General features: G+C 44.3%; 1 protein-coding gene across 1 annotated transcript in view; it reads right to left on the bottom strand.

The window, feature by feature from the left end:
* The window catches only part of LOC137635704 (TRMT1-like protein), a 49,942-nt gene that overhangs the window by 18,665 nt on the left and 6,160 nt on the right, over positions 1 to 25,117 (bottom strand). The window contains exons 2-5 of the mRNA XM_068368150.1: positions 20,329 to 20,458; positions 19,292 to 19,428; positions 3,217 to 3,429; positions 2,328 to 2,518 (exon numbers count right to left, since the gene is read on the bottom strand). Of these exons, the coding sequence (XP_068224251.1) occupies positions 2,328 to 2,518; positions 3,217 to 3,429; positions 19,292 to 19,428; positions 20,329 to 20,458 (671 nt within the window). The remainder of the gene's footprint in view (positions 1 to 2,327; positions 2,519 to 3,216; positions 3,430 to 19,291; positions 19,429 to 20,328; positions 20,459 to 25,117) is intronic.

Below are 25,117 nucleotides of genomic sequence, written 5' to 3'. Positions count from 1 at the left end.
GTTATTCAGAGGAAAAAAGAAAGCTGTCTCTCCTTGGTCCTTCCGAGACTCTATATACAGTCTCCTATCATCCTTAAAGCTTCATTTATGACCACGTGTAAATTCAGAGGATGGCGAACATGATTCAACAGGCATAAAATAATTTGGAAACTAATCAAAAAACTTTCATGAGTTTCTAAATCAACTGAAGGACGAAAGGAATAAGGATCTTCTCCTTCTGAGAATCTCAAATTCAACAGGAGAAAAGTGATCACCAATGTCTTCTACAGACAAAGATCTTGTAAGACGTGGCGCCGAACGTCCTGAAAGACGAGGTGCCGAGCATCCTGATAGACTAGGCGCCGATCGTCCTGAAAGACGTGGCGCCGAGCGACCTGAAAGACGTGGCGCCGAACGTCCTGAAAGACGTGGCGCCAAGCTTTCTGAAAGACGAGGCGCCGATTGTCCTGAAAGACGTGGCGCCGAGCGTCCTGAAAGACGTGGCGTCGAGCGTCCTGAAAGACGTGGCGCCGAACGTCCTGAAAGACGTGGCGCCGAACGTCCTGAAAGACGTGGCGCCGAACGTTCTGATAGACGAGGCGCCGATTGTCCCGAAAGACGTGGCGCCGAGCGTCCTGAAAGACTTAGCGCCGAACGACAAATGATCTTCATTACATCACTCGGCGCGTTCGGTTCATCAGAGGGTTCTCATGGCCGACTGGCGCTCTGGAATAAAAACCATGTCTATGTTGGTTCGTAAGCATAAGTATTGCTATTATCAGCAAATGTGATGCAATGCAAGACTCTAACAGCAATGTTAGTAGCTTAACATCCAACGCTCTTCGCTTTCCCATGGCAAGGGCAAGCATTCTTGGGAATGTCAACGGGAACGCTCGAGAGGACGTCTGCTCGTGAGCTAACGCCTCTCGTTTCCTTTGGCCGATCGACATTCCTTCTCCCAGGGGTTGGGGAGCTTGGAAGAGGTCTAAGGCTAGGAAAAAACGTCCACTGTGCTGAATAAATTCACTGCACTAATTTAGCACTGAAACTGCACTTTTAAACTCTTACACAAAAGACCAAAACTAGTCCTGCTCGTTGTGATAGATCTTTCTCTACTGCCAAGGGCTTGAATGAGAATGCAAAATCATTTCTAGTTCTTGCTATATAAAATTGTAACAATATATTTTTTTATAAAATATTACCCTGATATTTTCATTGTAAATAAATGTTTAAACACACTTGCCCGGTAGTTACATATAACTGCCGGTAAAGATAAATGTTATACATACTCACCCGGTAGTTATATACAACTACCGGGAAAGTTACATGTTAAATGATTCAAATGAACAGATATATGAATAACATATATATAAATGTAAACAACCCTTAATTCTTAAAGGTTCCCAAAAATAGTGATTTGTTATTATTAAAATGAACAGATATCGCAATAACGTACATATATATATATATATATATATATATATATATATATATATATATATATATATACATATATATGTGAATATACGAATAATAATAGAATCCCAACATCGAAAGAAAATAAACAACGATATCAAGAATTGTTGGAACTGCATCGTATTATCATGAGAACTACGCAGCGAAAATTAACTATACGCTAGTTCTATTTAATCTTTGAAAATAGTATCGATGATTTAAATAACGAATACTAAAAAGACAAATATTTTCTTAAAAATTAATATAATCTTTTTATATTAAAAGTTAAATACTTATTATAAGTTAGACTTCCTTTCCATTCTTTACAAGAAAAAGCAAAGAAAATAATTATGCAACATATTACGTAGTACTATGTTGCTAACGTCACACGATTGTGACGTCATAGAGATGGTGGAACGATCTCCGCCATCATATTTAAAGAGTAGTTTTACAGTAGGGGGAAAAAAACTCCCATTCCTACCTCTGTTAAGATACAACTTAGTTAAAGCACTAACACTCAGTAAAAATAAAATCCAACCAGCGAAGGTTAAAAATAAATTGTACATCACCAAAATAACTGTAATATACAGGTTACAGCGAGTGAAAAATCCAACATCTTGCCGCTAGCACGGCAGGGAATATATGAGGGTTCCTGGAATGGTTCCTAGGTACCTCGCTAGGGCGCAGGGTTGGTACACCTGGCTATCCAATCGGTGATTGGCGCGAGTTTCGAATTTTCTGCCGTTGACGTCGGGGACGTAAGCTATATATATAACTACCGGGTAAGTCTTATGTTTAAAATTAACTATACATAAAGGAGCCCAAGATGATGATAAATTCAATAACCTAATAAGACTATAGACTAACATATAAAGAAATTAATGACTACTTACCCACTAAATAAACAGTTTCGGGATAAAACGCCCTGTCCTCACATAAACAGCAATGAATTAACCTCCGGATTTTACGAACGCATTTGTTGGCCGCCGAGGGACCCCTCAGAACCCTGACAAAAACGGTGATGAAACTCTTCAATGCTAAGCAACAGAGCACTTCAATCCCTTTGTTGCATTTAGCCGCCGCCCTGAAATCAAAACGTGGGTGTCAAAACGACAGCTCTTCTTGAAAAGCTAAAGAAAATGCTTGAAGATGGGTAACGCAGTAATGCACAGCGTAAAGTCGAGACCAGTGAGTCACTATAGCCAATTCATTTTAGTGTGACAGATTTGCACCGACTCGCAGGGGTGCCCTTTTAGTTCGGAAAAGTTTCCTGATCGCTGATTGGTTGGATGAGATCATTCTAACCAATCAGGTAGCAGGAAACTTATCCGAGCTAAAAGGGCACCCCTACGAGTCAGCGCAAATGCACCTCATTAAAAAAAATTGAGTATAATCACTTTAATACGATGGCGAAAGTGAAGTTTCTTTATTTCAAATACAAAACTCCAAACAGTTAATATTACTTTAGCTTCGGACTAACTTGGATTCTTCGTCCGTTCGTGCCAGAGACTGATAAGAGTGGATGATAATCATTCAGACTTTTAGTCTTATTTTCCCTAACAAATTATGCCACCACAAAAAAGCAATAATTTCTATCATTTTACTCTTTCGTGTAAATACAAAAAGTGCATAATTTCTCACACTGTACCTCTACATGAACTTTACAGTATCATCCTTTTACAGAATAACATCTCAACAGCCAAACGATATCTATGAACAAAAACAAAAACATCTATAGTTTTACTGGAATCGCTGCTAAATTGAACCAGCTCCAAACCATACCTGACGACGCTGGCTAGTACGAGACGAGCGGCCAATTCTTTGGCGTAAGAGGTTTTGACGACGTGCCCGCCGTAGTTTCTCAGCGTGACATCGGCGGCTTTCCCGTATAGCGCGGCGTCGTCAGTTGAAGTGATGGCCAACACACCGCCTTTGGGGGCATTGCGGAATGCAGCGTCAAGGTAATGGACGGACGAGCCATAGCAATCCATGAAACTGCGGGGAGAAAAGTCGAGGGAAATAAACCAATAAAACTAAAAATAAAGTATCTATTTACCATGGCACTTCCCCCAATTTTAAGAGATAGCTGATATCAAAAACAAAACAAAGGGGGATTTTTTTTTTCTCATCGTTCCTCTTTGTCTGACAAGAGACTCAGCCGAGTTTAGTTGATACTGCTAGGGTGTCACAGCCCACCCTTCCCATTTTTCCAAAAATAATTGTAATCAGACAAATTGGAAGTTTCCTTATCCAGAGTTAAATAGCAAAAACACTCTGAGTACACTTTTCTTATTAATGAATGAAACTGTAAAATCAATTCTAAATAACAACAGAATATACAGGGGGGAAATGCCACAAAACAGGACACTATACTCAATTTTTTTAATGAGGCGCATTTGCACCAACTTGCAGCGGTGCCCTTTTAGCTCGGAAAAAGTTCCCTGCTATCTGATTGGTTAGAATTATCTTGTCTAGCCAATCAGTGATCAAGAAACTTTTCCAAGCTAAAAGGGCACCCCTGCGAGTCGGTGCAAATCTCCCTCACTAAAAAGAATTGTTATCATCATTACTACAAGCACACTTGCATTGTATCATATTCATTCAGTACTTTTTGTATTGATAAGTTATAGTTTTTATCACTTAAATTTTAGGACAGTTATTATTATTATTATTACTATTATTACTATCCAAGCTACAACCCTAGTTGGAAAAGCAAGATGCTATAAGCCCAGGGGCTCCAACAGGGAAAAATAGCCCAGTGAGGAAAGGAAATAAGGAAATAAATAAATGAAGAGAACAAATTAACAATAAATCATTCTAAAATAAGTAACAACGTCAAAACAAACATGTCATATATAAACTATTAACAACATCAAAAACAAATATGTCATAGATAAACTACAAAAAGACTCATGTCCGCCTGGTCAACAAAAAAGCATTTGCTCCAACTTTGAACTTTTGAAGTTCTACTGATTCAACCACCCGATTAGGAAGATCATTCCACAACTTGGTAACAGCTGGAATAAAACTTCTAGAGTACTGCGTAGTATTGAGCCTCGTGATAGAGAAGGCCATGAAGTTCATACATTAATTTAATTTCAATCAGTTGAAATTAGGGGAGTTTCTCGGCAACATCATTTCTCTCGCCAGCTGTGTCACGTTCTACCTTTCACTTTTCCCAGTTTCCTTTTTTCCTTCCTGCTTAGCTTTTCTAACTCTACCATGCTTCAGTTTCCAGTCTAGAAATGAGATCTAGTTGTCATAATTAAGTTAATTATGACAACTAGACTGGAAACTGAAGCTTGGTTGTTATAAAAGCTGAGCAGGAAGAGGAAAAGGAAAGTAGGAAAAGTGAAAGGTAAAGAGTGACAACTAGCGAGAGAATCGAGGGTACCTAGAAACTCCCGTATTTCAACAGAACAAAATGAAAATGTAAAATCTGTACATGAATTAGTCTACAGTATTTCAAGTAAAGGTGATAAAAACTAAAATATGTTATTTTTATTAATAAAATAAATTTTTGAATATACTTACCCGATAATCATGTAGCTGTCAACTCCGTTGCCCGACAGAATTCTATGGAGGGATACGCCAGCTATCACAATACTAGAAGGGGGTGTATTTACCAGCGCCACCTGTGGCCAGGTACTCAAGTACTTCTTGTTGACACCTCCTCAATTATTCCTCGGTCCACTGGTTCTCTATGGGGAGGAAGGGAGGGTCGATTAAATCATGATTATCGGGTAAGTATATTCAAAAATTTATTTTATTAATAAAAATAACATTTTTCAATATTAAACTTACCCGATAATCATGTAGCTGATTCACACCCAGGGGGGTGGGTGAAAAACCAGTGTACAAGACTAAAGGATAGCTAAGTATCCCGTATTTCATATAATCAGTTATCCACAATAACAATGAAATAATAAGTACCTGGTAAGGAAGTCGACTTGAACCGTTACTCTGCCTTTAATAAGATCGTCTTCCTTACTGAGCGCAGCGTTCCTCTTGGGAGGCTGAATCAACTCAAAGGTGCTAAAGTATACAGGGCTGCAACCCATACTAAAGGACCTCATCACAACCTTTAACCTTGGCGCTTCTCAAGAAAGAATTGACCACCCGCCAAATCAACAAGGATGTGGAAGGCTTCTTAGCCGACCGTACAACCCATAAAAAGTATTCAAGAGAAAGGTTAAAAAGTTATGGGATTATGGGAATGTAGTGGCTGAGCCCTCGCCTACTACTGCATTCGTTGCTACGAATGGACCCAGGGTGTAGCAGTACTCGTAAAGAGACTGGACATCTTTGAGATAGAATGATGCGAACACTGACTTGCTTCTCCAATAGGTTGCATCCATAACACTCTGCAGAGAACGGTTCTGTTTGAAGGCCACTGAAGTAGCCACAGCTCTCACTTCATGTGTCCTTACCTTCAGCAAAGCAAGGTCTTCTTCCTTCAGATAAGAATTTGCTTCTCTAATCAGAAGCCTGATGTAGTAAGAAACTGCGTTCTTAGACATTGGTAGAGAAGGCTTCTTGATAGCACACCATAAGGCTTCTGATTGTCCTCGTAATGGTTTTGACCTTCTTAGATAGTACTTAAGAGCTCTAACTGGGCAAAGTACTCTCTCCAGTTCGTTCCCCACCATGTTGGACAGGCTTGGGATCTCGAACGACTTAGGCCAAGGACGGGAAGGAAGCTCGTTTTTAGCCAAAAAACCGAGCTGCAAGGAACATGTAGCCGTTTCAGATGTGAAACCTATGTTCCTGCTGAAGGCGTGGATCTCACTTACTCTTTTACCTGTTGCTAAGCACACGAGGAAAAGAGTTTTTAATGTGAGGTCCTTAAAAGAGGCTGATTGGAGCGGTTCAAATCCTGATGACATTAGGAACCTTAGGACCACGTCTAGATTCCAGCCTGGAGTGGACAACCGACGTTCCTTTGAGGTCTCAAAAGACCTAAGGAGGTCCTGTAGATCTTTGTTGGAGGAAAGATCCAAGCCTCTGTGGCGGAAAACCGCTGCCAACATACTTCTGTAACCCTTGATCGTAGGAGCTGATAGGGATCTTACGTTCCTTAGATGTAACAGGAAGTCAGCAATCTGGGTTACAGTGGTACTGGTTGAGGAAACTGCATTGGCCTTGCACCAGCTTCGGAAGACTTCCCATTAAGACTGATAGACTCTGAGAGTGGATGTCGTCCTTGCTCTGGCAATCGCTCTGGCTGCCTCCTTCGAAAAGCCTCTAGCTCTTGAGAGTCTTTCGATAGTCTGAAGGCAGTCAGACGAAGAGCGTGGAGGTTTGGGTGTACCTTCTTTACGTGAGGTTGACGCAGAAGGTCCACTCTTAGAGGAAGAGTCCTGGGAACGTCGACCAGCCATTGCAGTACCTCGGTGAACCATTCTCTCGCGGGCCAGAGGGGAGCAACCAACGTCAGCCGTGTCCCTTTGTGAGAGGCGAACTTCTGAAGTACCCTGTTGACAATCTTGAACGGCGGGAATGCATACAGGTCGAGATGGGACCAATCCAGCAGAAAAGCATCCACGCGAACTGCTGCTGGGTCTGGAATCGGAGAACAATACAAGAGGAGCCTCTTGGTCATCGAGGTAGCGAATAGATCTATGGTTGGCTGACCCCACAGGGCCCAAAGTCTGCTGCAAACATTCTTGTGAAGGGTCCACTCTGTGGGGAAGACCTGACCCTTCCGGCTGAGGCGATCTGCCATGGCATTCATATCGCCCTGAATGAGCCTCGTTACCAGCGTGAGCTTTCGATCTTTGACCAAAAGAGGAGGTCCCTTGCGATCTCGAACCACTTCCTCGAATGAGTCCCTCCCTGCTTGGAGATGTAAGCCAAGGCTGTGGTGTAGTCGGAGTTCACCTCCACCACCTTGTTAAGCTGGAGGTACTTGAAGTTTATCAAGGCCAGATGAACCGCCAACAACTCCTTGCAATAGATGTGAAGTGTCCTTTGCTCCTGATTCCATGTTCCCGAGCATTCCTGTCCGTCCAGTGTCGCACCCCAGCCCGTGTCCGATGCGTCCGAGAAGAGACGGTGGTCGGGGGTCTGAACAGCCAATGGTAGACCTTCCTTGAGAAGAATGCTGTTCTTCCACCACGTTAGAGTAGACCTCATCTCTTCGGAAACAGGAACTGAGCCCGTCTCTAGCGTCATGTCCTTTATCCAGTGAGCAGCTAGATGATACTGAAGGGGGCGGAGGTGGAGTCTCCCTAACTCGATGAACAGGGCCAGCGATGAAAGTGTCCCTGTTAGACTCATCCACTGCCTGACTAAGCATCGGTTCCTTCTCAGCATGCTCTGGATGCATTCTAGGGCTTGGAAGATCCTTGGGGCCGACGGACAAGTCCGAAAAGCTCGACTCTGAAGATCCATACCCAAGGAGACAATGGTCTGGGATGGAACGAGCTGAGACTCCTCAAAATTGACCAGGAGGCCCAGTTCCTTGGTCAGATCCATAGTCCATTTGAAAATCTCCAGACAGCGACGACTTGTGGGAGCTCTTAAAAGCCAGTCGTCTGACGGAGCCGGACACAAGATCATGATACTGCTGCACAGTCTGTAAACTGTCAATCATGGGCAAGCGAGGAAGTACAGTGACAACCCGAATCTGTCTAGACTGTCTGGGTCGTACAGACAACTCCTAAACGGGTTGTTGAGGTTGCCGCACTGCGTCACAACAAGTCACTTCTGTTGGTTGTTGAACGTCTTCCCCGTGACACATTGACTCCGTAAACAAAAAATCCTCTAACAAGGACTAAGCTTGGACTGCATGTCATGCAACACAGCTCAAGGTCTATGGGAGCAGGTGTGGTAACAGACGGGATTAGCGGCTGAAGTGGAACCATTACCTTCCCTGTAAGCATGTTATGCTTAAATAAAAGTCCATAAGAGGTTATGCAGCTAAAGGCTCCCTCCAAATGACAGAGTCCTCAAGGGAATATCAGAAGGAGGGAGAAAAGAACTTTCTCATCTACAGGGACCTTATCCTAGAAAAGCTAAGTTCTCTGAGTGAGGGTTCACTGGTGCAAAAGCAGCAGACTAGAAGGCAACGTTATGAAACTGCTTGACAGTCTAGTGAGTTGGCAACAACCCAAGATGTGTTGAGAAGCATGCGGTAAGGTATGCAGAGCATGATGTATGCAGAGTATGCTGTATGCAGAGCATGCTGTATGTAGAGCCTGTTGTATGCAGAGCATGCTGAATGCAGAGCATGCTGTATGCAGAGCATGTTGTATGCAGAGCATGCTGAATGCAGAGCATGCTGTATGCTGAGCATGTAGTAAGCAGAGCCTGCTGTAAGCAGAGCCTGCTGTAAGCAGAGCCTGCTGTAAGGAAAGCAGAGCGTGTGCATGGCGTTTAACATTTCTCAGAAATTCCATGACCAGTGCTAGAGTGCTTTATGCATGCTTGCATGGGGTTTAAACCATGGTATGAAAATGGAGGTAAGGTATGCTGAACAGCAGAGTCAGAACGAGCTGGAACAACAATAGTTGTGGTTTCCTCTTCAAGACTCCGTTGAGGGAACACCTGAGGCTCAGTCTGCAAAGGCTGAATAAAAGACAAGCAGAAGGAAGGCGCATGGGTGGAGGAGGCTGACTCCTAGCATGAGTGGTTGAACCCAAGGGTTGCGCTTGCTGAGCGGTTGGCGGAAGCGGAGTAGCAAGTTCCAGTTCCTGTGGTGTGAGCGGAGCGCGATGAGGAAGAGGCTGCGCAGAACAAGGTAAATGTCTCGCAAGCTGAGGCTCCTGAGGCGCAAGGCTAAGGTGTTGTGGTGCTTGCCTTGTGGAGGGTTGAGCTCGCTGCAGCGAGAGCTGAGGAGACTGACTCATGGACGGGAGAGGTTGTTGTACCTCAACCGAGTGTTGCATCACTGGTGGAGCAGCAAGTGGAGGCGGAGGAAGAGAGGTATAATCCTCCTGATCCCAATGTAAAGGTTGCCTTAAGGAAGGCGGAGGCTGAACACCACAGGGAACAGCAAACTCAGCACGTGGCTCAACATCGTACGCCTGGCAGGTGGAACTGCGTCAGGCGGAGCGAGCGTAGGCGGAGGGAGTGTAGGCGGAGGCGGAGGAGTAACACTCTCAGCCCGACACTCACGCATTAAGTCCGAAAGCTGTGCTTGAATGGACTGTAGTAGAGTCCACAACATCGTACGCCTGGCAGGTGGTACTGCGATCAGGCGGAGCGAGTGTAGGTGGAGGGAGTGTAGGCGGAGGCGGAGGAGCAACACTCTCAGCCCGACACTCACGCATCAAGTCCGAAAGCTGTGCTTGCATGGACTGTAGTAGAGTCCACAACATCGTACGCCTGGCAGATGGTACTGCGATCAGGCGGAGCGAGTGTAGGCGGAGGCGGAGGAGCAACACTCTCAGCCTGACACTCACGCATCAAGTCCGAAAGCTATGCTTGCATGGACTGTAGTAGAGTTCACAACATCGTACGCCTGGCAGGTGGTACTGCGATCAGGCGGAGCGATCATAGGCGGGGGGGGGAGTGTAGGCGGAGGCGCAACACTCTCAGCCCGACACTCACACATCAAGACCGAAAGTTGTGACTGTATGGACTGCAGTAGAGTCAACTTGGGGTCGGCAGACACTAAGTTCTGCTGAGGTAAAGCCTTAACAGCAGAGATCTGTTGTGGCAGAACCTTACTCCTCTTAGGCGGAGTGTAATCAACTGATGACTGAGGAGAGTCAGAGCTAACCCAATGACTGCATTCGGGTTGTGAACTTTAACTTCGTACGTCTGGCATAGGTCTGGACTTAACGTTTAAGAGGTCTTGAGACCTGAGACCAGCGTTACTCTGCCTTTATTTTCTCCCCTAATCTCTTCTGCAGACGAGCAAAATAAGGGCTCAATCGTCTGCGGGTGGGAGTGACGGTCTCGGTAAGACACGTCCACAACCACCGAGGATACTTCTGTGCGCCGATCAAGGCCTGCTGAACCCTTATGCCCTTCGACATTGCTTCTCCCCTGGGCTTGGGAGCTTGCAAGAGGTCCCGGACTGGGAGGACGACTGGCGCGCACAAAAGTACCCTCACGCACTAATCACTTATCACTTTGATTTCTGTTTGCACTTATTTCACTGAACTCGAAACTTTAAGTGGTTTGTACCTGAAATACGCAATTCTATCCTTTCTCAAAGTTAGTAATTGCGAAAACAGAATAACAATGTAACAGAAAAATCTAATGAAAGATAATTCAGTGGCTGGAAAGAGACTAAACACTAGATCACTCTAGAAACGTTTAGTTTCTTCCCCTAAAGAGACTAGGGAGAAGAGCAAAAACGATAACGACGTTACTCGTACGCCTGGCAGGCTTGAATGAAACGTTTATCCTCTTTCTCCCTCCGTCTCTATCTCTCTCTCTCTCTCTCTCTCTTGACTTAGAGAGAAGAGCCCAATCATATATATCGTTAAAACATATTATTGTTAAAGGAAAAAACTGAAAAGTTCCTTTATTAGGATCAAAACCATTAAGTTAAGAAAGAATGAACAAAACGCTAGACACGGTTACTCTTACTGCAACGTGAAACCGTGAACATTCTTTCTCTATCGTAACGATAGAGTGCAAGTTGAACGTTCTGAACGTCAACAACTGCAGAGACAAAACAAAACGTTAGTTCAACTTTGAAAACAGTACGAGACTGTCAAAGAAATTCTTTCAAACTCTGTGGCGGAAATAGCATAATATGTTAACAGGTAAAACCGAAATGACGGGCTCAAAGTTTATTAACTTCGGTAAAAGACCGCCTACTATTAGGAAGGTCGAAAATAAACAAATATAAAAATTAATTTTAATGAGTTTATAATAAAAGGAAGTTAATCGAAGAGGCCTATAAGAGGCGGAGAGATATAAAATAAATCTATAACTTTGTTAAGCAAAATTAAGAAAGAGAGTCTATACTCTCTTAGACACCAACACTTCCGTCTAAGGGAAGGGTCGGCCATTGAAAGGTGAACGAGAGTTCATACTCTCTCGTCACCATAATTAATCAAATTAATTCCAAAAGCTAACTAAGCTAATATAGAAGTTTCCAGTAAAGCGACAGCCGTAAATCAAAGAGAAATACTTCACCAAAGTCGTGAAAATACTCCAAGAACATAAGCGTATCCCAGAACGTCTTGCCGGAAGCACGACAGAGGAATAATTGAGGAGGTGTCAACAAGAAGTACTTGAGTACCTGGCCACAGGTGGCGCTGGTAAATACACCCCCTTCTAGTATTGTGATAGCTGGCGTATCCCTCCATAGAATTCTGTCGGGCAACGGAGTTGACAGCTACATGATTATCGGGTAAGTTTAATATTGAAAACTGTAAGTACAAAAGGCACTGAATGAATATAATACTTCAACACTATGTAAGTGTACTGTACCAGCATATGGCATTGCCACTTGAAGTTACAACTTGAGAAAACAAACTTCTATAATATAATCAATATTATTATTATTATTTGCTAAGCTACAACCCTAGTTGGAAAAGCAGGATGCTATAACACCACGGGCCCCAACAGGGAAAATAGCCCAGTAAGGAAAGGACACAAAGAAAAATGTTATTTTCATTAGTAAAATAAATTTTTGAATATACTTACCCGATAATCATGTAGCTGTCAACTCCGTTGCCCGACAGAATTCTACGGAAGGGATACGCCAGCGATCGCTATACAAGAGGGGGGTGTACTCACAAGCGCCACCTGTGGCCAGGTACTGCAGTACTTCTTGTTGACACCACTTCAATTTTTCCTCGGTCCACTGGTTCTATGGGGAGGAAGGGTGGGTCAATTAAATCATGATTATCGGGTAAGTATATTCAAAAATTTATTTTACTAATGAAAATAACATTTTTCAATATTAAACTTACCCGATAATCATGTAGCTGATTCACACCCAGGGAGGTGGGTGAAAACCAGTGTACATGTATATCAAGAAGCTAAGTATCCCGTATTTCATATCAGTTATTCAAAATAACAATGAAATTACAAGTACCTGGTAAGGAAGTCGACTTGAGCCATTACTCTGCCTTAAATAAGTTCGTCTTCCTTACTGAGCGCAGCGTTCCTCTTAGGAGGCTGAACAACTCTAAGGTGCTGAAGTATCAAGGGCTGCAACCCATACTAAAGGACCTCATCACAACCTTTAACCTCGGCGCTTCTCAAGAAAGAATTGACCACCCGCCAAATCAACAAGGATGTGGAAGGCTTCTTAGCCGACCGTACAACCCATAAAAAGTATTCAAGAGAAAGGTTAAAAGGTTATGGGATTATGGGAATGTAGTGGCTGAGCCCTCGCCTACTACTGCATTCGTTGCTACGAATGGTCCCAGGGTGTAGCAGTACTCGTAAAGAGACTGGACATCTTTGAGATAGAATGATGCGAACACGGACTTGCTTCTCCAATAGGTTGCATCCATAACACTCTGCAGAGAATGGCTCTGTTTGAAGGCCACTGAAGTAGCCACAGCTCTCACTTCATGTGTCCTTACCTTCAGCAAAGCAAGGTCTTCTTCCTTCAGATGAGAATGTGCTTCTCTAATCAGAAGCCTGAATAGTAAGAAACTGAGTTCTTAGAACTTGGAAAAGAAGGTTTCTTGATAGCACACCATAAGGCTTCTGATTGTCCTCGTAAAGGTTAAGACCTTTTTAGATAGTACCTAAGAGCTCTAACTGGGCAAAGTACTCTCTCCAGTTCATTCCCCACCAAGTTGGACAGGCTTGGGATCTCGAACGACTTAGGCCAAGGACGTGAAGGAAGCTCGTTTAGCAAAAACCGAGCTGCAAGGAACATGTAGCCGTTTCAGATGTGAAAACAATGATCCTGCTGAAGGTGTGGATCTCACTTACTCTTTTAGCTGTTGTCAAGCACACGAGGAAAAGAGTTTTTAATGTGAGGTCCTAAAAAGAGGCTGATTGGAGAGGTTCAAATCTTGATGACATAAGGAACCTTAGGACCACGTCTAGATTCCAGCCTGGAGTGGACAACCGACGTTCCTTTGAGGTCTCAAAAGACCTAGGGAGGTCCTGTAGATCTTTGTTGGTGGAAAGATCCAAGCCTCTGTGGCGGAAAACCGCTGCCAACATACTTCTGTAACCCTTGATCGTAGGAGCTGAAAGGGATCTTACTTTCCTTAGATATAACAGGAAGTCAGCAATCTGGGTTACAGTGGTACTGGTTGAGGAAACTGCATTGGTCTTGTACCAGCTACGGAAGACTTCCCCTTGAGACTGATAGATTCTGAGAGTGGATGTTCTCCTTGCTTTGGCAATCGCTCTGGCTGCCTCCTTCGAAAAGCCCCTAGCTCTTGAGAGTCTTTCGAAAGTCTGAAGGCAGTCAGATGAAGAGCGTGGAGGTTTGGGTGTACCTTCTTTACGTGAGGTAGACGTAGAAGGTTCACTCCTAGAGGAAGAGTCCTGGGAATGTCGACCAGCCATTGCAGTACCTCTAAGAACCATTCTCTCGCGGGCCAGAGCGGAGCCAACCAACGTCAGCCGTGTCCCTTTGCGAGAGGAGAACTTCTGAAGTACCCTGTTGACAATCTTGAACGGCGGGAATGCATACAGGTCGAGATGGAACCAATCCAGCAGAAAAGCATCCACGTGAACTGCTGCTGGGTCTGGAATCGGAGAACAATACAACAGGAGTCTCTAGGTTATCGAGGTAGCGAACAGATCTATGGTTGGCTGACCCCACAGGGCCCAAAGTCTGCTGCAAACATTCTTGTGAAGGGTCCACTCTGTGGGGATGACCTGACCCTTCCGGCTGAGGTGATCTGCCATGACATTCATACCGCCCTGAATGAACCTCGTTACCAGCGTGAGCTTTCGATCTTTAGACCAGATGAGGAGGTCCCTTGCGATCTAGAACAACTTCACGAAAGAGTCCCTCCCTGCTTGAAGATGTAAGCCAGGGCTGTGGTGTTGTCAGTCCACCTCCACCACTTTGTTAAGCTGGAGGGACTTGAAGTTTATCAAGGCCAGAAGAACCGCCAACAACTCCTTGCAATTGATGTGAAGTGTCCTTTGTTCCTGATTCCATGTTCCCGAGCATTCCTGTCCGTCCAAAGTCGCACCCCAGCCCGTGTCTGATGCGTCCGAGAGGAGAAGGCGGTCGGGTTTCTGAACAGCCAAAGATAGACTTCCTTGAGAAGAAAGCTGTTCTTACACCACGCGAGAGAAGACCTCCTCTCTTCGGAAACAGGAACTGAGACCGTCTCTAGCGTCATGTCCTTTATCCAGTGAGCAGCTAGATGATACTGAAGGGGGGGAGGTGGATTCTCCCTAACACGATGAACAGGGCCAGCGATGAAAGTGTCCCTGTTAGACTCATCCACTACCTGACTGAGCATCGGTTCCTTCTCAGCATGCTCTGGATGCATTCTAGGGCTTGGAAGATCCTTGGGGCCGACGGAAAAGCCCGAAAAGCTCGACTCTGAAGATCCATACCCAGGGAGACAATGGTCTGGGATGGGACGAGCTGAGACTCCTCAAAATTGACCAGGAGGCCCAGTTCCTTGGTCAGATCCATAGTCCATCTGAGAATCTCCAGACAGCGACGACTTGTGGGAGCTCTTAAAAGCCAGTCGTCTGACGGAGCCGGACACAAGATCATGGTACTGCTGCACAGTCTGTGAACTGTCAACCATGGGGAAGCGAGGAAGTACAGTGACAACCCGAAGCTGTCTAGACTGTCTGGGTCGTACAGACAACTCCTTATCGGGTTGCTGAGGTTGCCGCACTGCGTCACAACAAGTCACTTCTGCTGGTTGTTGAACGTCTTCCCAGTGACACACTGACTCCGTAAACAAAAAAATCCTCTAACAAGGACTAAGCTTGGACTGCATGTCTTGCAACACAGCTCAAGGTCTATGGGAGCAGGTGTGGTAACAGACGGGGTTAGCGACTGAAGTGGAACCATTACCTTCCCTGGGAGCATGTTATGCTTAAATAAAAGTCCATAGGAGGCTACGCAGCTAAAGGCTCCTCTCCAAATGACAGAGTCCTCAAGGGAATATCAGAAGGAGGGAGAAAAGCACTTTCTCATCTACAGGGACCATATCCGAGAAAAGCTAAGTTCTCTCAGTGAGGGTTTCACTGGTGCAAAAGCAGCAGACTAGAAGGCAACGTTATGAAACTGCTTGACAGTCTAGTGAGTTGGCAACAACCAAAGATGTGTGACTGAGAAGCATGCGGTAAGGTATGCAGAGCATGTTGTATGCAGAGCATGCTGTATATAGAGCATTCTGTAAGGTAAGTAGAGCGTGTTGCATGGCGTGTAACATTTCTCAGAAATTCCATGACCAGTGCTAGAGTGAGTAATATCGCATTACCGTCCATTGAAAGTGCACGTGCCGAGGGAATTGATTTAGACTGTTTTGTTGATGAATTTGATAGCCGGCATGATAATCGTAGAATTAAGCTACACTAAATGTACTATAATCTACTTCACCTCAGGAAAGGGAAACTCGCCCTGTTGGCAACACTGCATTACTTCATGCATGCTTGCATGGGGTTTAATATCAACATAATATTACCTTACATTCATAACTCATGATTCATTTGTTAAGAAGATATTTTTGCCATATTTTGCGATTTGTTAAAAATATATTGCAAGGAATACATATATATTTTTATATAAGTAATACAAATAACCTCCATTATCATAATGTTTGTGTAGGCATACATGTATATGATTACAAATGCAAGTTATGAAAGTAATGAGGTGTTATTATTGTCATTTGTTATTCCCAAGTTGAATGGGAAGAAGCTCAAGTTGAGGAAAAAATGGCAGATGCATGCGTTGAGGTGGCTGACTCATAGCATGAGGTTGCTGCCTCAAGAGTTGCGCTTGCTGTAAGGATTGCGGATGCGCAGTAGCAGGTTCCTGAGGAACGAGTTAAGGTTCCTGAGGTGTGAGCTGCGAGAGTTGAGGTAGCGGCTGCGCAGAACGCAGTTCTTGTCTCGTGAGTTGAGGTTCCTGAGGTGCTAGCCTAAGGAGTTGAGACTCTTGCCTTGAGGAGGGTTTAGGTCGCTGCAGCGAGTGCTGAGGTGGCTGCCTCATTGATGGAAGAGGTTGTCGTACCTCAAGAGATTGTTGCCTCGCTGGTGGAACCGCAAGCGGAAGCGGAGGAAGTAAGGCATAAGACTCCTGCTCCCATTGCTGAGGTTGCCTTAAGGAAGGTTAAGGTTGCTGCACAACGCTGGTAACTGGCAACTCAGAACGCGGTAAGGTAGCCTGAGGAACCTCAACTTCGTACGCCTGGCAGACTGGACTGCGGAGAGGCGGAGCGTTTGCAGGAGGAGGTGTAACCTTCTCAGCCTGAAACTCACGCATTAAGACCGCAAGCTGCGACTGCATGGACTGCAGCAAAGTCGTCTTGGGATCAACAGACGATAAGGTCTGTTGAGGCAAAGCCTTAATAGAAGATGAGGTCTGTTGAGGCATCGCCTTACCTCTCTTAGGAGGTGTGCAGTCACCTGATGACTGAGGAGAGTCAGAGCTAACCCAATGACTGCATCCGGGTTGTTGAACTCTAACTTCGTACGTCTGGCATAGGTCTGGACTTTACGTTTAAGAGGTCTTGAGACCTGAGACCAGCGTTTTCTCCCCGAAATTTCTTCTGCAGACGAGCAAAATAAGGGCTCAATCGTCTGCGGGTGGGAGTGACGGTCTCTGTAAGACACGCCCGCAACCACCGAGGATACTTCTGTGCGCCGATCAAGGCCTGCCGAACCCTTTTGCCCTTCGACATTGCTTCTCCCCTGGGCTTGGGAGCTTGCAAGAGGTCCCGGACTGGGAGGACGACTGGCACGCACAGAAGTACCCTCACGCACAACACTGACACACTTTGCGCTAATCACTTATCACTTTTGATTTTCTGTTTGCACTTATTTCACTGAACTCGAAACTTTAAGTGGTTTGTACCTGAAACACGCAATTCTATCCTTTCTCAAAAGTTAGTAATTGCGAAAACAGAATTACAATGTAACAGAAAAATCTAATGAAAGATAAATAATTCAGTGGCTGGAAAGAGACTAAACACTAGATCAAATAAACTACGTTTAAAATCTCTCACCGCATAAAGCTTGAGAACATGAAAAAACTCTAGAAACGTTTACCTTCTTCCCCTAAAGAGACTAGGGAGAAGAGCAAAAACGATAACAACGTTACTCGCTTGAACGAAACGTTTATCCTCCTCTTTCTCCCTCCGTCTCTATCTCTCTCTCTCTCTCTCTCGACTTAGAACCTGAGAGAAGAGCCCAATCATATATATCGTTAAAACATATTATTGTTAAAGGAAAATATTTCCCAAAATGAAAAGTTCCTTTATTAGAATTAAAACCATTAAGTTAAGAAAGAATGAACAAAACGCTAGACACGGTTACTCTTACTGCAACGTGACACCGTGAAAATTCTCTCTCTATCGTAACGATAGAGCGCAAGTTGAACGTTCTGAACGTCAACAACTGCAGAGACAAAACAAAACGTTAGTTCAACTTTGAAAACAGTACGAGACTATCAAAGAAATTCTTTCAAAAACATTAAAATAGCATAATATGTTAACAGGTAAAACCGAAATGACGGGCTCAATGTTAATTAACTTCGGTACCAAGAAAAAACCGCCTACTATTAGGAAAGGTCGAATATAAACAAATATAAAAATTAATTTTAATAAGTTTATAATAAAAGGAAGTTAATCGAAGAGGCCTATAAAAGGCGGAGAGATATAAAATAAATCTATAACTTTTGTTAAGCAAAATTAAGAAAGAGAGTCTATACTCTCTTAGACACCAACACTACCGTCTAAGGGAAGGGTCGGCCATTTAAAGGTGAAAGAGAGTTCATACTCTCTTCGTCACCATAATTAATCAAATTAATTCCAAAAGTTAGCTAAGCTAATAATAAAACTTCCTGAATAGCGAAAGCTGAAATCTTAGAGCAATACTTCACCAAAAACCGTGAACAAGACTCCAAATTATAAGCGTATCCATGAACGTCTTGCCGGAAGCACGACAGAGGAAAAATTGAAGTGGTGTCAACAAGAAGTACTGCAGTACCTGGCCACAGGTGGCGCTTGTGAGTACACCCCCCTCTTGTATAGCGATCGCTGGCGTATCCCTTCCGTAGAATTCTGTCGGGCAACGGAGTTGACAGCTACATGATTATCGGGTAAGTTTAATATTGAAAAATAAAATATTTTAAGAACTAACAACATAAAATAATTCCTATATAAACTATAAAAACCTTTAACAAAACAAGAGGAAGAGAAATTAGATAGAATAATGTGCCTGAGTGTACCCTCAAGCAAGAGAACTCTAAGGATCTTAATGTCTAAACCTAAGAGCAGGAGTCCAAAACTGTATTCTACACCAAGATGTGGAAACTATTTTCATAATTTTGTTATAGATTAATGCAGTTTGTGTAAACAGCTAGAATGGCCAAGGAAAATATAACCATAAAAGTACAGTTTTAGGTATTCAAAATTCCAAGTCTGTATGACAGGAAGGACTGAGTAATCATGAATAAAATTTATGGAACAAGAAATGGACCTGACAGAAATTCAGACTGAGGAAGTTAAAATTATTTGAGAAAGCTCAAAATTCCAAAATCAATAAAGGGACAACCTAGTAGAACTTTATCAATGATGACAAAGAGCATAACGCCTATATCAATACTCAAAATAATTTACTATTAGCTCTGTGGATGTTAAGTTTCCAACAAAAACATAAAACCTAAGTTTTTCCTTGCCATATGATAACCCCAGTCTGCAGACGCCAAACTTTAGCATCAATCGCTGCCAGATCACAGTTTCACTAAGGTTTTACAAACCGATACCTTACTTACACGAAATCGAACGGCCTTTGTAGTAACAAAATGCTGACATCTTCTGTGGTAGACTCAACTGTGAGTTTATTGGCAGAAGCATTCGCCTGTATTCTCTCCGATGCCGCTGCCAGAGGATCATTAATTATAACTTCAGCCTGAAAGTCACAAAACATTATTATGGAGCAGAATCTTCAACGACACAATGACGATGTTTCATACATATGTGTAAGTTCAATCCGATCTATGTTAAAATTCCAAAGATTTTAAAGAATCTATTCACTTTAGAGACTAGTTGCTTATTAATAGGCTTTGAAAACATACGAGAGCAACTACAACAGCGAAAATTATTCCTGACAATTATGGATTGTTTTGTTGGAAGGGTGAGAAGTTGTTACAGTTTACCAAGAGAGAGAAAAAAAGAGGGACCTGTAATCATTTGTAATTATGAAAAAACGAATGCTATTATGGACTGCCAATGTATTTTCAAGTGACAATGTTGCACCAATCTGTTCCTATATTACAGAAGGGTGTTTCTGGCATTGGGGATATTTCATCCTCAGTTACAGTGCCTGTAATGGCGCCCATAAATTATGTCGTCTTTTGCCACGCTTTTCCCCTATCTTGTGGAACTGACGTACTGTACCCATAAAGGGAAACCAACACCATCATCTGTGAAATATGGATGATGGTTTCCCAGTTCCCAATGACTTTAAAAGGTTTCCATATATACTATCTGACCCATCCCACCTCTAGCCTTGAGTTTGGAAAATTTATTAAATTATGTATAAGCAATTCCTTAAGTTTATTTAAAAGTTATTCAAGTGTACTAAAGAACAATTAGTCTACGTTATTAATTAGGTACAGTAGCCAAAGCAGTAATGGTTTCTGTGGCATACCGAATAAAGTGGTTCCTAGTTTGTGAGGTATACTGAAAGGCTAAACTAGTTAGTTAAGCTTCAAAGAACCAGAAAAGTGCAAGGCTCAATTTATCATTACTAAACACACCAGCTTTTGAAACTCATCCATAATTAGGAGGGGCATAAATGTAAACGTACGTCTGGAATATGGAGCGCCCAAGCCAATCCAGCCACGCCTGTTGCACCGAGGGCATCCAAACACCTGACTCTCCCGTTGAGACACTTTCCGGACTCGCTGTAAGCTGCTAGCGCGCACAGAACGAGCGACCTGGAAATAGAAGAGAATCTTAATGGAGAATTCATTTTATGCAGTAGTAAAATAATTTACTAATTTTGTACAAATATAATGACTATACATTACGATATCTATTTCTTTTGAAGATGAAAAATAATGAAAGACTTATCTGGAGAACCACTACTGTCTAATTTAACCAATTTTTAAAGAAATGCATATTTTTCCTAACTATACAATCACAAGTCCTTTAATAGATTTAGGATTTTAGGACACTTGTATTTGCCATTAAGCTTTTAAAGAGATATTTAGCAGTAGTTGACGGATGAAGGGTAGGGACCACCCACTCGCCAGGTAGGGCGACCTTCGCTTTAACCTTAACCTAAGAATTGTGGGTTTGTCAAGACAAGCCCTACAACTTAAAGGACTCGGATTTGTACAATTAGTATAAATACAAATTACCGCACTTATTAAAATTGTGGATCTGTTCTTAAATACAAACCATCTTCTAATACGAGACTAAATCTCAGGAGGGAGAAAAAGTCTGTATAACCAACCATGTTTGGTTTACTAATACGCAAAATGCAAATGCACTTTGGTCCTGTGGAGGAGCGAAAGTCGTGACTCGTATCAACCTCCGAATTACCTAATAATGAACATGCCATGCGTGTTAAGCTACATCCCTACCAGGAGACTGGAAGGCAGTCACGAAAGAAGTTTGTGCAATTCTAAGAAGTACAATTACAGGCAATGACAAAGAAAACAAAAGACTTTAAAGAGAGAAGACTACAAAAGCTTATAACGATAAGTATAGTGGGTAGATTATTCATAAAATGTCAAAGTAGCAAACAGATCTGGCATGAAGGAGGGAAACAAATAGCAATTAAAGACAGATGCTTTGAACTAGTAATGTGGAGTAAGGACCCACTTAAACAGGATGACGACCATTTGGCATTATCAAAAAAATCATGAAGGGACACTGACAGAGAACTAGACATTAGGAATTAAACAGAATGTACACAAGACAACACTGGAGAGAACCTATTTCCAATATAACCTTGTGGAGGTAAAATTGTTCAAAAAATTATGAAGTTTTAATAACAAACCTAAAGCCAAAATTTGCTAACGGATTGATGAATCCTACCTTTGGTTTCAAAAATTATATTCAATGTTTTTGAATGCCACTATGTAATTATATCAACTGGCATATAGATGGAAAAGGCTTTGAATAACCAAAAGTATATCCAAATTTACATTTACCCAATTTTTCAACTAAGGTTGAGGTGTCTTAAGACGATTTGCAGCAGGTTGTAGTGGAATAGGCCAGGTCGAAGTAGGATGTCAATGGAATACTCAACGTTTCTAATGAACAAACCTAAAGTTTAGAAAAATAGCTACTATAAAAATTATGAAAGCCTATCCGTTTTCCGTAGAGAATGTAGGCCTACGGGTCTTTACTAATACAGACTATATCGGCAAAATTGTTTATGAAACTGATCTTTCATCGAATGATATGTGCTTTATTCTTTTTAACTTAACTGGCAAAAGACCTCTCCAAATTATATAAGCTATGTAACTTTAGATAGTTGTTCTTGAAGAGCAAAATATTTTCATCATTGTACCATACTAAATAATATCCTAAACCTAACCAGGAGAAACATAAGTACCTCTGCAATAGAATAAGCACATTTTAGAATTCCAATTACCACAGTATGTATTAATATAAAGTTAAATTTTGGACTTTGAGCTACGTCCCTGAACTATGGCCAGGAAGGCCAATCAACAACGGCGACATACGAGGCACTACGGCCCTGAACTATGGCCCTAAAGGCCAATCAACAACAGTGACATACGAGGCGCTACAGTCCTGAACTATGGTCATGAAGGCCAATCAACAACGGCGACATACAAAGCGCTACGGCCCTGAACTATGGCCCCAAAGGCCAATCAACAACGGCAACATACGAGGCGCTACGGCCCTGAACTATGGCCCCAAAGGCCAATCAACAACGGCAACATACGAGGCGCTACGGCCCTGAACTATGGCGCCAAAGGCCAATCAACAACGGCAACATACGAGGCGCTACGGCCCTGAACTATGGCCCCAAAGGCCAATCAACAACGGTGACATACGAGGCGCTACGGCCCTGAACTATGGCCCCAAGGGCCAATCAACAACGGCAACATACGAGGCGCTACGGCCCTGAACTATGGCCCCAAAGGCCAATCAACAACGGCAACATACGAGGCGCTACAGTCCTGAACTATGGCGCCAAAGGCCAATCAACAACGGCGACATACGAAGCGCTACGGCCCTGAACTATGGCCCCAAAGGCCAATCAACAACGGCACCATACGAGGCGCTATGGCCCTGAACTATGTCCCCAAAGGCCAATCAAAAACGGCGACATGAGAGGCGCTACGGTCCTGAACTATGGTCATGAAGGCCAATCAACAAAGGCAACATACGAGGCGCTACAGTCCTGAACTATGGCCCAAAGGCCAATCAACAACGGTGACATACGAGGCGCTATGGCCCTGAACTATGGCCCCAAATTGACATACGAGGCGCTACGGCCCTGAACTATGGCCCCAAAGGCCAATCAACAATGGCAACATACGAGGCGCTACGGCCCTGAACTATGGCCCCAAAGGCCAATCAACAACGGCAACATACGAGGCGCTACGGCCCTGAACTATGGCCCCAAAGGCCAATCAACAACGGCAACATACAAGGCGCTACGGCCCTGAACTATGGCCCCAAAGGCCAATCAACAACGGCAACATACGAAGCGCTACGGCCCTGAACTATGGCCCCAAAGGCCAATCAACAACGGCAACATACGAGGCGCTACGGCCCTGAACTATGGCCCCAAAGGCCAATCAACAACGGCAACATACGAGGCGCTACAGTCCTGAACTATGGCGCCAAAGGCCAATCAACAACGGCGACATACGAAGCGCTACGGCCCTGAACTATGGCCCCAAAGGCCAATCAACAACGGCAACATACGAGGCGCTATGGCCCTGAACTATGTCCCCAAAGGCCAATCAAAAACGGCGACATGAGAGGCGCTACGGTCCTGAACTATGGTCATGAAGGCCAATCAACAAAGGCAACATACGAGGCGCTACAGCCCTGAACTATGTCCCCAAAGGCCAATCAAAAACGGCGACATGAGAGGCGCTACGGTCCTGAACTATGGTCATGAAGGCCAATCAACAACGGCAACATACGAGGGGCTACGGCCCTGAACTATGGCCCCAAAGGCCAATCAACAACGGCGACATACGAGGCGCTACAGTCCTGAACTATGGCCCAAAGGCCAATCAACAACGGTGACATACGAGGCGCTACGGCCCTGAACTATGGCCCCAAATTGACATACGAGACGCTACGGCCCTGAACTATGGCCCCAAAGGCCAATCAACAATGGCAACATACGAGGCGCTACGGCCCTGAACTATGGCCCCAAAGGCCAATCAACAACGGCAACATACGAGGCGCTACGGCCCTGAACTATAGCCCCAAAGGCCAATCAACAACGGCAACATACGAGGCACTACGGCCCTGAACTATGGCCCCAAAGGCCAATCAACAACGGCAACATACGAAGCGCTACGGCCCTGAACTATGGCCCCAAAGGCCAATCAACAACGGCAACATACGAGGCGCTACGGCCCTGAACTATGGCCCCAAAGGCCAATCAACCACGGCAACATACGAGGCGCTACGGCCCTGAACTATGGCGCCAAAGGCCAATCAACAACGGCAACATACGAGGCGCTACAGTCCTGAACTATGGCCCCAAAGGCCAATCAACAACGGTGACATACGAGGCGCTACGGCCCTGAACTATGGCCCCAAAGGCCAATCAACAACGGCAACATACGAGGCGCTACGGCCCTGAACTATGGCCCAAAAGGCCAATCAACAACGGCAACATACGAGGCGCTACAGTCCTGAACTATGGCGCCAAAGGCCAATCAACAACGGCGACATACGAAGCGCTACGGCCCTGAACTATGGCCCCAAAGGCCAATCAACAACGGCAACATACGAGGCGCTATGGCCCTGAACTATGTCCCCAAAGGCCAATCAAAAACGGCGACATGAGAGGCGCTACGGTCCTGAACTATGGTCATGAAGGCCAATCAACAAAGGCAACATACGAGGCGCTACAGCCCTGAACTATGTCCCCAAAGGCCAATCAAAAACGGCGACATGAGAGGCGCTACGGTCCTGAACTATGGTCATGAAGGCCAATCAACAACGGCAACATACGAGGCGCTACGGCCCTGAACTATGGCCCCAAAGGCCAATCAACAACGGCAACATACGAGGCGCTACAGTCCTGAACTATGGCCCAAAGGCCAATCAACAACGGTGACATACGAGGCGCTACGGCCCTGAACTATGGCCCCAAATTGACATACGAGGCGCTACGGCCCTGAACTATGGCCCCAAAGGCCAATCAACAATGGCGACATACGAGGCGCTACGGCCCTGAACTATGGCCCCAAAGGCCAATCAACAACGGCGACATACGAGGCGCTACGGCCCTGAACTATGGCCCCAAAGGCCAATCAACAACGGCGACATACGAGGCGCTACGGCCCTGAACTATGGCCCCAAAGGCCAATCAACAACGGCAACATACGAGGCGCTACGGCCCTGAACTATGGCCCCAAAGG

The sequence above is a fragment of the Palaemon carinicauda genome, unplaced genomic scaffold (assembly GCF_036898095.1).
Source record: "Palaemon carinicauda isolate YSFRI2023 unplaced genomic scaffold, ASM3689809v2 scaffold162, whole genome shotgun sequence".
NCBI classification, from domain to species: domain Eukaryota; kingdom Metazoa; phylum Arthropoda; class Malacostraca; order Decapoda; family Palaemonidae; genus Palaemon; species Palaemon carinicauda.
The sequence above is the reverse complement of the archived record's forward strand: the minus strand, read 5'-3'. Positions and strand labels throughout refer to the sequence as shown.